Source organism: Scyliorhinus canicula, chromosome 9 (genome assembly GCF_902713615.1).
Source record: "Scyliorhinus canicula chromosome 9, sScyCan1.1, whole genome shotgun sequence".
Classification (NCBI taxonomy): Eukaryota; Metazoa; Chordata; class Chondrichthyes; order Carcharhiniformes; family Scyliorhinidae; genus Scyliorhinus; species Scyliorhinus canicula.
In genome coordinates this window covers 60875687-60890673 of record NC_052154.1, presented here as the reverse complement: position 1 = coordinate 60890673, position 14987 = coordinate 60875687, and the positions used below count along the sequence as shown (strand labels likewise).

The 14987-nt window shown below is 46.9% G+C and overlaps 1 protein-coding gene across 4 annotated transcripts in view; it reads left to right on the top strand.

Annotated features, from left to right (window-relative positions):
* dpep2 (dipeptidase 2) overlaps positions 1-9379 on the top strand; it is an 82984-nt gene extending 73605 nt beyond the window's left edge. For all 4 annotated transcript variants that reach the window (XM_038806754.1, XM_038806751.1, XM_038806753.1 and 1 more), the window contains one exon: positions 5644-9379. In XM_038806754.1, the coding sequence (XP_038662682.1) occupies positions 5644-5847 (204 nt within the window). In that variant the 3' untranslated portion in view covers positions 5848-9379. The remainder of the gene's footprint in view (positions 1-5643) is intronic.
* The last annotated feature ends 5608 nt before the right edge of the window (positions 9380-14987 follow it).

Genomic DNA, 14987 nt, shown 5'->3' with positions numbered 1-14987 from the left:
GGTGTCAGTGATCCTCAACCGAGTGGCAGGAGGTGGAGGATTGGGTCTGCATGCTCGATGATGCCGTGAACCCAGCATGTGAGTGCATGGAGGTTTCCATGGGGAGGATACCAATCGCCATGGAGACCCTGATCCAGCAGAATGCAGAGTTTCTGCCGGATGTGAACTTTGGCCTGCACGCCATCACTCTAGTCATGGGTAAGCTTGTGCAGTAGCCAGATGAGATGGGACCAATCACCTCAACCCCCTCCAGAGGCCCTTTCTACCAAGGAGTCAAGGAGTGGACCTCAGTCAGCCAAGGGAGGGAGAACCATCAGGCTGGCATCCCTGCAGCTTCCACCAAAGACATTCAAAGGGTTTCCATGAAATCTGAATCCGGTCTGCCTGTGATCTCATCAGCTCCAGCCTCTGCGATTGTTGAGGGTACACCTGCCCCACAGCAGGACAGACAAAGAAAGCGGGGTCCTTCAGGTTTTGGGTCTCCAGAGTACCCCCACCAAAGTCAGCGTAGGCTAGAGTGTATAGTAGTCAGCAGGCTGCCTCGAACTCTGCTGATGGAAGCACCTTAACATGAAATGAAATTAAATGAAAATCGCTTATTGTCACGAGTAGGCTTCAAATGAAGTCACTGTGAAAAGCCCCTAGTCGCCACATTCCGGCGCCTGTCTGGGGAGGCTGGTACGGGAATTGAACCGTGCAGCTGGCCTGCCTTGGTCTGCTTTCAAAGCCAGCGATTTAACCCTGTGCTAAACCGGAGTAAGAAAAGCTAAGAAGTATTCAGTTAGCACTGGTGGCCAATTTGTGTATTAGTTTTAGCACCTTTGTATATATAAGAATAATGTCACTTCATGGAGGTCTTCTTTGCTGCTGGTCTTATTGGCAATCCACACTCCCTTGCGCTTCCCCCCTTCACCCTTTCCAAGGGGCCCATGCATGGACTAGACAGCTGGTTTGTGATACAGAACAAGGCCAGCAACATGGGTTCCATTCCCGTACCAGCTGAGAATTCTGAACTCTGCCTCTGTGTACCTGAACAGGCACTGGAATGTGGCGACGAGGGTCTTTTCACAGTAACTTTATTGCAGTGTTAATATAAGCCTACTTGTGACAATAAAAGGTTATTATTATTACGTTGGATCTTTGTCACCCGAAATTATACCTGCACACGGAGGCATCGCTCTTTGCCAAAGCTCATGTGAGCCATGTGTGCAAAGTCTCGCACTCAGATTAGTCCCCTTCCCTTCACTGACCTCTGGACACCATAGCGAGACCTTTGCCTTGTCAAGACAGGTCCTGACAGGGTTTCCTTCAGTTGTCCAGTTGAGTCGACCTTCAGCTCTGTCCACCCAATGACCCTCCCATCTAGAGGTTTTTCAATTGGATATTTAGGGCATTGATGTTTTGAAATGCCTGTGCCTCAGGGTGGAGAGTGTCCAACAACTTTTACCCAACTCTCGTTACCCACCCGCTACGTTCCATCACCATCGACCCACCCAATGTTGCCCTTGCCCTCCCATCAGTTATCCTTGAACTCCCTCATCACCCTAGACCCAGCAGTCATGCTCTACAAATGCTTTCCCTCCCCTCTGAGCCCACATTTGTCACAGTATCCAAGCCCACCCTGATCCTGTCCAATCCCCAGATCCAATTCTTATGTGACAATTCTTATCCCCATGGACGACCCCCCTGATGATAACTGCTCGGGTCACACCCGGACCCTCACCCTCTCACATCTCACTGTGGCCTTCTACCACCAGTAACCTCGGTTTAATAATAATCATCTTTATTGTCACAAGTAGGCTTACATTAACACTGCAATGAGGTTACTGTGAAAAGCCTCTAGTCGACACAGTCCGGCACCTGTTCGGGTACTCAAGAGGGAGAATTCAGAATTCCCAGCTGGTACGGGAACTGAATCCACGCTGCTGTCCTTGTTCTGCATCACAAACCAGTTGTCTAGCCCACTGAGCTAAACCAGCCCTTGGGTTTGCACCCAAGGTTCCAGCATTGACAGCACTAACTGTGAACAATTCCATCCTCCCCTTCCTCTGAAATGGCCTAGCAAGTCACACAGCAATAAATGCTGACGCAGTCAGTGACACCACATCCCATGAATTAATTTTTAAAAAGCTGGGGTAAGGTTGCATTTTTGGGGACAAGTAGACAAGGGTTTTACTCAGCATCAACGTCAAAAGGATAACTAATCTGATGGAAGGTCACAGACCTGAAATGGTAACTGTTTTTCTCTCCACAGATTGTACCTGACTATATTTTTTTAAAAAACCGTAAATACTTGTGTAAAAGTACCGTTTTTTAAAACCAAATTTTTAGGCCATGCTAAATTGCTAAATTGGACAAAAGATGTGTAGGTTATGTGGATTGGCCATGACCAATGCGCAGGGTTACTGGCATTGTCCAGGGGTGTGGCCCCAGGTAGAGTGCTCTTTCGGAATGTCTGTGCAGATTTGATGGGCTGAATGGCCCTCTTCTGCATTGTAGGGATTCTGTGGATCCTGAGGACTTTTTGAGAGTGAAATCCGGTTGACCAAGGTTTGTTAGATCATCAGGAATCATTGCAAACTCAGTGTTTTGGGACCTAAATTCAGCGACAACATCATCGTTAATGTGTGGTCGGGACATGTCCCAGATGAGAAGACTTTTTTCTTTACATAATCCTGGTAACACTGGTGTTGCATTTTGCTGGTGTCTCACTCTTGAATGGATTTATAACTGCGGTATTAACAAACATACAAAATAGGAACAGAAGTAGACCATTTGACCCCTCGATTCAACCTCTCTTTACACCAACCTGAGGTCCCTATCTGCTTCAAGAAGACGACCATCATCCCTGTACCAAAATAAACCAAGCAGCGTGTCTTAATGACTATCGTCCAGTGGCTCTGACATCCATCATCATGAAGTGCTTTGAAAGGTTAGTCATGGCACGAATAACTCCAGCCTCCCGGATTGCCTTGATCCACTACAGTTCGCCTACCGCTGCAACAGGTCCACAGCAGACGCCATCTCCATGGCCCTGCACTCTACCCTGGAACACCTAGATAACAAAGACACCTATGTCAGACTCCTATTTATCGACTACAGCTCAGCCTTCAACACCATCATTCCTATGAAACTCATCTCCAAGCTCCTCCAACTGGATCCTGAACTTTCTAACCCACAGGCCACAATCAGTAAAGATAGGCAACAACATCTCCTCCATGATCATCCTCAACACCGGTGCCCCACAAGGCTGTGTCCTCAGCCCCCTACTATACTCCTTATAAACCTATGACTGTGTGGCCAAATTCCCCTCCAACTCAATTTTCAAATTTGCTGATGACACCACCGTAGTGAGGCGGATTTCAAACAATGACGAGACAGAGTATAGGAATGAGATAGAGAATCTGGTGAACTGGTGCGATGACAATAATATCTCCCTCAATGTCAATAAAACTAAGGAGATTATCATTGACTTCAGGAAGCGTAGTGGAGAACATGCCCCTGTCTACATCAATGGGAACGAGGTAGAAAGGGTCGGGAGCTTCAAGATTTTAGGTGTACAGATCACCAACAGCCTGTCTTGGTTCCCCCATGCCGACACTATAGATAAGAAAGCCCACCAACGACTCTACTTTCTCAGAAGACTAAGGAAATTTGGCATGTCAGCTACGACCCTCACCAACATCTATAGATGCACCATAGAAAGCATTCTTTCTGGTTGTATCACAGCTTGGTATGGTTCCTGCTCTGCCCAAGACCGCAGGAAACTACAAAAGGTTGTGAATGTAGCCCAGTCCATCACGCAAACCAGCCTCCCATCCATTGACTCTATCTATAATTCCCGCTGCCTCAGAAAGGCAGCCAGCATAATTAAGGATCCCACGCACCACGGACATACTCTCTTCCACCTTCTTCCATCAGGAAAAATATACCAAAGTTTGAGGTCACGTACCAACCGACTCAAGAACAGCTTCTTCCCGACTGCCATCAGACTTTTGAATGGACCTACCTTGTATTAAGTTGATCTTTCCTCTAATCTGCAGTCTCTCCTTCCTTCCTTATGTACGGTATGCATTGTTTGTACAGCATGCAAGAAACAATACTTTCCACTGTATACTAATGCATGTGACAATAAATCAAATCAAAATTGAGTCTGCTCCGCCATTCAATAAGATCATGGCTGACCTGTTTGAGTTTCAAGTTCTGCATTTCCATCTGCCTCCTGATAACCTTTGATTCCCTTGCCTAACAAGAATCCATCTACCTCTGCCTTAAAAATATTCAGTGACCCTGCTTCCACCGCCTTCGGAGGCAGAGAGTTCCAAAGCCCTTTGAGAGAAAAATATTCTCCTCATCTCTGTCTTATCAGGGTGACCACTAATTTGAAAACAGTGCCCCTCACAGGAGGAAACATCCTTTCCACCGCTATCTGGTCAAGACCATTCTTATACTTCAATCAATTCACCCTCACTCTTCTAAATTTCAGTGGAAACAAGCCCAGTCTGTCCAACCTTTCCTCTAAAGACAACCTGCTCATTACAGCTAACAATCTAGTAAACCTCATTTGAACCGTCACTCACATGTTTACATCCTTTCTTAAATAAGGAAAACAAAACTGAACACAACATTAGAGATGTGGCCTCACCAATGCTCCTGTATAACTGAAGCATAACAGCCTTACTTTTACGTTCAATTCCTCTCGTAATCTCATAGAATCCCGACACTGCAAGGGGAGGCCATTTGGCCCATTGACTCTGCACCCGTACCTCCAAAAGAGCACCCTAGATAGGCCCATGATCCCACCCTATCCCCGTAACCCCAGCTAACCTTTTGGACTCGAAGGGGCAATTTAGCATGGCCAATCCACCTAACCTCCACATCTATGGGCTGTGGGAGGAAACCGGAGCACCCAGAGGAAACCCATGCAGACACAGGGAGAACATGCAAAAGCCACACAGACAGTCGCCTAAGGGTGGAATTGAACCCGGGTCCCTGGCGTGAGGCAGCAGTGCTAACCATTGTGCCACTGTACCGTAATAAAGGGCAGCATTCCATTAGCCTTCTTTAGTACCTGGATACTGACTCATGCACGAGAACACCTAGATCCCTCTGCACCTCTGAATTCTATCGTAGTTCTCCATTAAAGAAACATGCTGCTTTTTTATTATTCCTGCTGAAGTGAACAACTTCACATTTCCCCACATTATACTCCATCTGTCAGATTTTTGCCCGTTCACAACCTATCTATGTCCATCTGCAAACTCCTCAAATAGCATTATACGACATGTTATGTAGCCTCGTACCAGAGGATATTGTGCTTCAAGTGTAGGTAATCCAATTGTATTGACTATAACATCAGCAAATTATAATTACCAGTAGTAACTTGTGTTTATGCTATTTTGGTGTGGCATTATACACCAAAAAAAGAAAAAACACATTGTTCTACTACCCCTCAAAAACTAGCTTCAACTTATACATAAGATAAATGAAAATTTAAAGATGTTGTTGACCAAAATGTCAGAAGCTGATTTTTGCACAAGATCGACAATTACTCAGGTTTAAATGGCCTTTCAGATTTCCAGCATCTGTGGTATTTTGCTTCAGAAACTTTATGTTGCTAACTAAATTCTTTATTTTTAACAGGTAAAAGCAAAACTGAAGGATGTTGCAGCCAGTGAAAAGGAGATTCCCTTAACCGAGATTGCTAACAAGTCCTGTCGCTTGAGTCTAAGAGATGCATTTCCAACTCCCAATTCGGGACACTCACTATGGAAAACAGTGCCCCCTGCTTTTACCATTGTATGTACAGTTAATACCTACATCATTTCTCTCATTTTAACTGGCTAGGGAATCTGGCCGAAAGTTGTTCAGCTGTAAAGCCATCTCCAAGCAGTTATGCGGCTGGGACAATAAACATGTAAGAATCCTGTGTGCCAGCAGAGTGATGGTTGATGGACGTAAATTAATTCCCAGCGCAATTATAAAATGATGACCTTGGACTTATCTCTGATTTCCAGAAAGGAATGTGAAGTTAGAAAAACCGGGCACATCTGTTTCTGTGAAAGAAAAACTAGCTTGTTTATTCATTGCGTGACAGACCAAACAGGATATTCTTAGAAGTATCCTAATAAATAGAGGTAGTGTTCGAGTTACTGCACCAGTCACAGAGGAGTCAATATTAAAAGTAAAATCGCTTGACAAGAGCTTAAAGTTTTATGCTTTTCTTTAGCTCTCTACCTCGTTTTCCAACTTTAGACCTTTAAGGCATTCTTTACCTTTAATCAACATTTGGTCATTTATCTAATCTCTCCATAAATGGCTCGGTGTCATATTTTGCTTCATAATGTGTCTGTGAAGTGCCTTGGGATATTCTGTTACTTTAAAGTTGCTTTATGAGTTGTTGTTGATACGAATAATGTGGTATTGTCATGAGCTGCTTGCTTGTGTTTTTGTCTATTTAATCTGCTTATTGTCATTTTTTTATTAGCGCAGTATTGCAGGAAACATTCAAAGCTTTTAACTATCACATCTATTTTGCCCATTGAACCAACATATTAGTTCTTATTTAGGAATAAAAAAGCTCTCTTTTTCCTGTGTTTTTTTGTATCCCTGCTCCATGCACCCAAATCAAGGAGGAACGCAGGTTGATGATCAGGTTTAAGCTCTCTGACAAGGGTGCTCAGAGAGATATGGGTCTTTGATATTCCCTTTCTGTGAGGTAATATCTAATCCATTCAGCACCATCTCATGGCTTCATGGCATTGATAGGGAACTCACGACAAGCAAGAGGGAATAAGAGAGTCACACATGAACCTGTACCCTGCCATTGGACAACACATTATACCACATTTCATCAATGTCATACCGCTTAAACTGCAACTTCATGAAAGAAGGAGAAAGAAATGCACTCTGTTGTAGTATTGTCCACTAGCTGAACAACAATCATCAGTCTGAATTATTTCATGTGGCTTTAAGGAGCAGATGCTCGTCACAATTTTAGTGTCCGGTTCGCTAACCAGTCTAATGGTCCACTGGAGAGCCAGTGTAAAATCCAGATGTCACCTTCAAACTTGAGCTGTGTCTAGATGTTATCATGTGCTGAGGGGCTGGTTTAGCACAGGGCTGGCTTTGAAAGCAGACAAAGGCAGGCCAGCAGCATGGTTCAATTCCTGTACCAGCCTCCCTGAACAGGCGCCGGAATGTGGCAACTAGGGGCTTTTCACAGTAACTTCATTTGAAGCCTACTTGTGACAATAAGTGATTTTCATTTCATTTCATTTCCATGGTTTGGTCAGGTTTACTGTAGTCGCAGTCAGGTGGGGATTTGAGGTGCCATTTGTACATCAGGTGGCTATGTTGGCCATGTCCAGTCAATATTCTATTGAGGGTTGTCCACATACTACGGGGGAGATTGAAACCTGGTTATTGAGATGTTTGATCAGAGATAATGGCCCCAAACCTTTTGGCTTTTCCTGCTGGTAGATTGTCTGGTCCTGCCGAAGTCAGTGGACGTTTGAATGATTTGTCACATGTGTCACGGTGGAATCCGCCATGGTGTGGCCAGGAATTTCCAGCCAATGGATGGGATATTCAGCAACCCATCCCCTTCCACGGCTTGTTTCGTGGCAGCAATTGTGGCCCGCCATTGGCCAACAGCGAGATCTGGTCCTGCTACGGTCACATGGGTTTCCTGTTCATTGTACCAGTGATGGGGTTCATCATCAGCAGGACCAGAGAGAAAGGCTGGAAGATTCCGGCCAATGTGTTTATTTGGGAGTTTGTGTATTTTCTGTCTAAGCTTTCCTCCCGGTTTCATCAGTGCTATGGAGCTGGAATTCAAGTCTGGGGGTGGGGGTTTCCCAGAGCAGTGTGATGAGTTGGGGAGTAATGAAGGTCTCTGTGGATGGGAAGGTCCAAGTTGTTGCTGTTACAAGTTATTTTTCTGCATGATGCTGCGTCCTGTCGAATAGAGGGAGGGGTGATATATGAGAGGAGTGAGAACCACTGAACTGAAGTTGATCTCAGAATGTATCCTCGTTATTGAGTGACGTTGTGTGTCAATGAGTTTGTGCACCCATTTGAAGTCCATACTGGCGTACAGCACTTAGCTGTAGAGAAGACCAGAGCAATGGCAGAAGCACAAAAGACTTTTCACCCAGCTTGTGCCAGCAAGCTTGTAGATTTTGTTATTGAGCATTTCTGAAGTGCGGACCCTGTCTCATAGGTAGACCTTCATCCTTCTGTTGCTCAGCGATGTCCACAGCAGCTGGAGTGGTTTGGCACTTGGGAGCAGCAGGGTCTGTTTGAGAATCAGTCCACTTTTCCAAACAGGCTGAGGAAAGATCTATGAAAGCGGCTCCAGTCTTGAGCTTGCGATGAAAACCAGCCTCAATGTTTGTGGTTGATAGCAAAGACTTGTTCACAGCAAGTGTACTGGGGCCTAAAACCAGCCTGCTCTTGGGAGAGGGATGAGTCTGTAATATGGCTAATTCTCAAAAGAATGAGCCACTCCAGGAATTTATATGATGTACAGAGCAGAGACATGGGCCTGTAGCTCCCAGGACTATCAGTGAGAATATCGTTTTCTAAGATTAAGAATTAATAATCCATGACACATCTGTGTCAACTGTGGCTCAGATGGTAGCACTCTCCTTCCTCTGATTCAGAGGGCTCCAGGTTCAGCACCCACTCTCACTCGAGCACAAAACTCGAAAATGATCCTCCAGTTCAGTATGGAGGGAGTGCAGCACTGCTGGAGGTGGTCATCTTTCAGCTGAAGTCTAGCCCTCTCAAGTCGATGGAAGAAATTCCCATGACACTGTTTTGAAGAAGAACAGTTTTGAAGAAGAGTTATTTCCGGGTGTCAGCCAATATTGACCTCTCAAACATCACCACAAAACAGATTTTCCGGTCATTATCACTTTGCTGTTTGAGGAAGTGTGTTGTGTTCAAATTGACTGCATGTTTCTTATATTACAACAGTGACTGAACTTCAAAAGTAGTTCCCTGGCTGCAAAATGCTTTAGGATGTCCTGAGGTCATGAAAGGTGCAATAAAAATGCAAATCTTTCTTATATTGCAGACTTGGCCAATGTTAGCCTGCATAAAGACATTGGTCAGCCAACTCCCAATTCCTTAAATACTGCCATCATTTGCAGGAACATGTTGTAGCATCCATAAATTGCAAAGTGCTACAAGATAATTTTGTTTGTGAACATGTAGAGTACATCCAAGATAAATAATATCCATTGTTGTGCAAAAAAAAAGAACATTTCACAGTATATTGTTGTATTATATTTAGTTGAATATGTTGTTGTCATATGTGGCTGCTTTATCTATGTTTTGTATGCTAAACAATAAAGTCTATTTCAACAGTCAACATATGAACAGAAACAACAATCATATGCACAATGCTGGATATAGATGATGACAGGCCAAACACTTCTCTTTAAAGTATTAAATTGCGCAACAGAAATAGCACAGGATCATGCCATACACTTATCTCTCTGGGAAAAACAGCTCTCTAAATGACCAGAAAGTAAAAATTGTGTCTTTTCGGTGTAAATAAGTGCGACAAGGTCCATATTTAAGATCCAGAAAGTGTCTCGAGATGGCCTGAAACCAGCCTATTTGAACAAACCTTGGTCCCTTTTACGTACATTAATGAGAGGCATACACGAGTTTTAGGACTCATCTGAGAAATTAGCCTGTCCTGTGCAGAGAAAGCATCACGTTTGTTCTGCTCAGGCTTTCCAGATGTGAAAGTGGTCTAACCATGCAGCAAACCCAACTAAATAGCTAAATGTTATGATCAAGTGAGGAGAGGCAGAATGGCTTCCCTCTTTGCCCACTCCTCGTTGGACACAGCAGGTTTCGTTTAAAGGACTTGTTTGCCCATTTGCATAGAGTTTAACCATTTAAGTGCTGTGACTGTCAAAGACACACACAGACAGGTCTCCTTCAGGTCTTTGAAAAGAGGATAGTATTAACTATACTTAATCCAGTCTAAGTAAAGTAATAAAACCGCTCCAACTTTTACACTCGCATATGCAACCAGGTTCACACACTTACAAATATTTACAAAGTGGGAGGATATTTTAAAATCATACAGATATCATAGGTTGTTGACTTGGATGGATTCAGCCCGGACTCAGCAGTTCCTCAGGATTCGGCATTGAGGCAGTTTAAAGATGTTAATGGCGTATTCATCTTTTCTTCCTGAAACTGCAACTACAGGGTTGTTTTTTTAAAAAATTCTCTGCCTCCAGCGGAGAATTGCGGAGGCCCTGGAGAATACCGGGTAAGGCCTGCTAATGATATGCCAACAGTGTTTACTGTACATGCGGAGTGGAACGTATTGACGCCGCTGTCGAGGCACCAGAGAATTGTGGTTTGGCGGTAAATCGGCGCTCTCACAATTTCAACATCAAAACCGATTCTCCGCTAATCGTGTTTCCTGATTCTGGAATTAGACGACGTAGAACACCACCCTACATCTTTTCACTGGGCTGTTGAGTCTCCTGGTATTCCAGGTGATTATTCCGATGGGGGGTTTTATCCGTCCTCCTCCTGAGGGAGCAATCTACTTACATGGTGGTTGCGCCCCTGCATTCCGGGGTTTTCTTTTGTTAGGGGTCATCCAATATGGCCGCCAACTGTGTGTACGCTGTGTGGGTGCGCCCCTGAACTCTGGGGTTTCCCTTTGTTCAGGGGCCTTTCAAAGTGGGTGCTTGCGGTGCCTTTGTGTTCAAAGTTGCCACGTATGGCTTATTGTAGACAGCCTAGAACCCTTACCATCCTTGTCCCCATGTTTCTCCTATGATTCTCCCCCCCCCTGCTGTTATTGTCCCCCGCCTTACTCCCCTTGCCCTGTTTATTCCCCTAGCAGTCACCCCCATTGGTGTGTACTCCACCCCGTTGCCAGGCACCCTCTCCTCTGCTGTAGATGTGCCGCAGAACCCGCCTCGCTCGTACCTCCTGGCGCTAGCTCTCCCGATAGTGCAGTGGCCCCCCTCCTGGGGTCGGCTATGTGTCTATCCTTCGCCTGCTACGGGTTTCTCCTCCTGCCATCCTCATTACCCTTCTTTGTGCTCCGCTGCCCTCATCCCTTCCTTCCTACATTTTAGTTCCTGTGTTCAGAGTAAGGCCGTGCAGTCCTGTGTAAAGTGACTCTCAGGTTGATTAAAGTCCCTTTGGGTGAATTCCTCAACATTGTCTCTGCTGCTATTTTCCCAGCCTATTCTCCAGGACAAATTTTTCCCCGTCTGCAGGGGCTGTGAAGAAAGGCTCCCTGCTCTAGAATGTGACCCAGAGTTTAGCCTGGTTCAGCATCCCAAATTTGACTTGGCTTTTGTACAGGGCCGCCTTCGCCCTGTTGAACTCCGCCTGCGCTTGGCCAGGTCTGACCCAATGTCCTGATATATCCTCACCTGGTGCCCTTCCCAGTTGCAGGTCCTTGTCTGCCTGGCCAGCACAGGGTTTTTTCCCAGTCCTGGTATGGTGCATTATGGTGACTATCGCCCTCAGCTGCATTCCAGTCTTGGGTTTCGGCCGGAAGGACCAGTGGGCTCTGTCTATTTCTTTTTTTTTATTACAGACAATTTTATTGAGGTATTTTTGGCATTGTAAACAGTAACAATATGCATTAGTGTGCAGATACCAATTACAAAAAACATAGTGCAAATAACAGTACCACTCTCGCAGATAGACCCGCCCATTCTTCCCCCCCTACTCTACACGATTCTATCCCCCCCCCCCCCCCGCTGACGATTAGTTCCCCCACGAAGAAGTCGATGAATGGTTGCCACCTCCGGGCAAACCCCGATAGTGATCCTCGTATGGCGAACTTGATTTTTTTCCAAGCCGAGAAAGCTTGCCATGTTCGACAGCCATACTTCGGTCTTTGGGGGCTTTGAGTCCCTCCAGGCCAACAGTATCCGTCGCCGGTCTATCAGGGAAGCAAAGGCCACAACGTCGGCCTCTATCCCCTCCTGAACTCCCGGGTCTTCCGACACCCTGTAACCACCGAAGTTGGCCACTGCCCGACACAAAATGGAGAATTGAAATGCATGCAGGGAAAACAGGACAATGTAAGGAAAACAGACAGGCTGCAGAATCTCCCTGTGTATTCTGTCTGCAAAGAAACCAGGCAGCACTGAAACTAATAGTTGCGCATATTAATTGAGCGATTCCCGGTGATTCCCGGGCACAATGGACACAATCGAGAATAACAAAGGTCAAGCCAGACTTTCGGCGCCAGCAGGAGTCCCGGACAATAAGTTACAAACAGCCCCAAGAACCGCCCAGCAATCGGTAAACAGCCCCAGTATTGGGGAATTCAAACCAATCGATTGGTATGAGGTCCAATCGATTGCAAGCAGGTATAGGGTCCGCCCAGATGGGCGCAAAGCCCCTGTGACCTATAAAGGACAGATCCCAAGTCCAGCTCGCTCTCTTAGCCGGCCCTCCCAGCAGAACACCTTTGCAGCAGCTCTCTAAGAACTTGAACGTGAGAAGGAGAGGCCTGGCCAACAGCTACACCGACAAGTAAGTGTCCAACCGACGCACGCTACGAGAATAGACACTCCTGACCCCTTAGCCCGTACCAACTGGGAAGCCTGCAGTCTCAGGACAGAACAAGAGGCCATTGTTCCATGATCCAGTGGGTTTCCTTATCGAAGATAAGTATTGGCTTATAGTGGTAGGAATAGTTTAGTCCGTTAGTATTAGATGCATGAGTATCGATTTACTGTGTAATAATAAATGTGTTTGATTCAACCTTACTAACTGGTGTATTGAGTCATTGATCTGAACTTGAACTTGAACCTCGTGGCGGTATTATAAGGATACCTGGCGACTCTAGAGCTAAGGAATAAAACAGAGCCAATTGAGTGCAAAGCACACTCACCAGAACGAGCAACAACCCCATAAATCGCCACCTCTGGACTCATCGCCACCCTTGTTTTCAGTACCCAGGATATGACGTCCGCAAATCCCTGCCAGTATCCCCTGAGTTTTGGACACGCCCAGAACATGTGGACATGGTTTGCTGGTCCTCCCCCACATCTAGCACACTTGTCCTCCAGCCCAAAGAATTTGCTCATCCGGGTCACCGTCATGTGGGCCCGGTGAACCACCTTGAACTGAATCAGACCGAGCCTGGCACATGTTGCGGTTCCATTTACCCTCCTCAGAGCATCTGCCCGAACGCCTCCCTCAAACACCCCACCAAGCTCCTCCTTCCACTTAAGTTTCAGTTCCTCAGTCCCTGTGTCCTCCGCTCCCATAAGCTCCTTATAAATATCTGTGACTCTCCCCTCTCCTAACTCACCCCTGGAAATTACCCTGTCCTGGATCCCCCTTGGTGGAAGGCGTGGAAAGGACGGGACCTGTCTACGTACGAAATCCCCGCACCTGCAAGTACCGAAAGTCATTCTCTCTCGCCAGCCCGAACTTCTCCTCCAGCGCCCTCATGCTCGCGAAGCTCCCTTCCAGGAACAAGTCACCCATCCTTCCCACCCCCGCCCTCCGTCATGCTCAAAACCGCCATCCATCTTCCCCGGGACAAATCGGTGGTTGTCACATATTGGGGACCAGATCGACGCTCCAACTTCCCCTGCATGCTTCCTCCATTGGCCCCAAATCCGCAGAGCCGCCACCACTACAGGGCTGGTGGAGTACCTGGCCGGCGGAAACAGCAGGGGAGCCGTGACCAGGGCTGCCAAGCTGGTGCCCCTGCACGAAGCAGCCTCCACCCGCTTCCAAACCGACCCCGTACCCACCATCCATTTCCTCATCATGGCTATGTTAGCCGCCCAGTAGTAGTTGCTGAGGTTCGGCAACGCCAGCCCCCCCTCGCTACGGTTCCGTTCCAGCATCCCCCTCTTTATCCGCGGGGACTTCCCAAACAAATCCCAGGATGATTTTATTGATTCCCCACTAATGACAGCGGGAGTGCATCCCACCTCCGAAGCTCGCTCCTCATTTGCTCCACCAGCCTGGACAAGTTCAACCTATGCATCTTACCCCAGTCGCGCGCCACTTGTATCCCTAAATACCTAAAACTTTCCCCAACCAGCCTAAATGGTAGCTCCCTCAGCCTATTCTCCTGACCCCACAAACATCTCGCTTTTTGCCATGTTCAACTTGTAGCCCGAAAACCGGCCAAACTCCCCTAGGATCTCCATAATCCTGTTCATCCCTGCCGCTGGATCTGACACGTACAAAAGCAGGTCGTCCGCGTAGAGCGAGACCTTGTGTTCTATCCCCCCCCCTGACCATTCCCTTCCATCCCCTTGCCGCTCTCAGAGCAATTGCCAGCGGTTCTATGGCCAACGCAAACAGCAGTGGAGAGAAGGGGCATCCCTGTCTTGTCCCGCAGTGTAGTCCAAAATACTCAGATGTCGTCCTGTTCGTCCTTACGCTAGCCTCCAGGGCCTGATATAGCAGTCTAACCCAGTCCACAAAGCCTTCTCCAAACCAAAACCGTCCCAGCACCTCCCATAAGTAGTCCCACTCCACCCAGTCAAAAGCCTTTTCGACATCCATTGCCACCACTACCTCCACCTCTCTGCCCTCCGGGGGCATCATAATCACATTGAGTAGCCTTCTTAGATTGGCTACCAGCTTCCTGCCCTTAACAAACCCCGTTTGGTCCTCCACAATCACGTCCGGTACGCAGTCTTCGATTCTGGACGCCAGGATCTTGGCCAGCAGTTTAGCGTCTACATTAATCAGGGAGATTGGCCTATAGGACCCACAGACCTCCGGATCCTTATCCCGTTATAATATCAGCAAGATGGTGGCTTGTGACATCATCGGGGGTAACACCCCATTGTCCCTCGCCTTGTTAAACACCCTAACCAGCACCGGCCCCAGTATACCCGCAAACTTTTTGTAGAACTCCACTGGATACCCGTCCAGCCCCGGGGCTTTACCCGACTGCATGGCCTTCAGGCCCCCCATTACTTCTTCAGCTCTAATCGGGG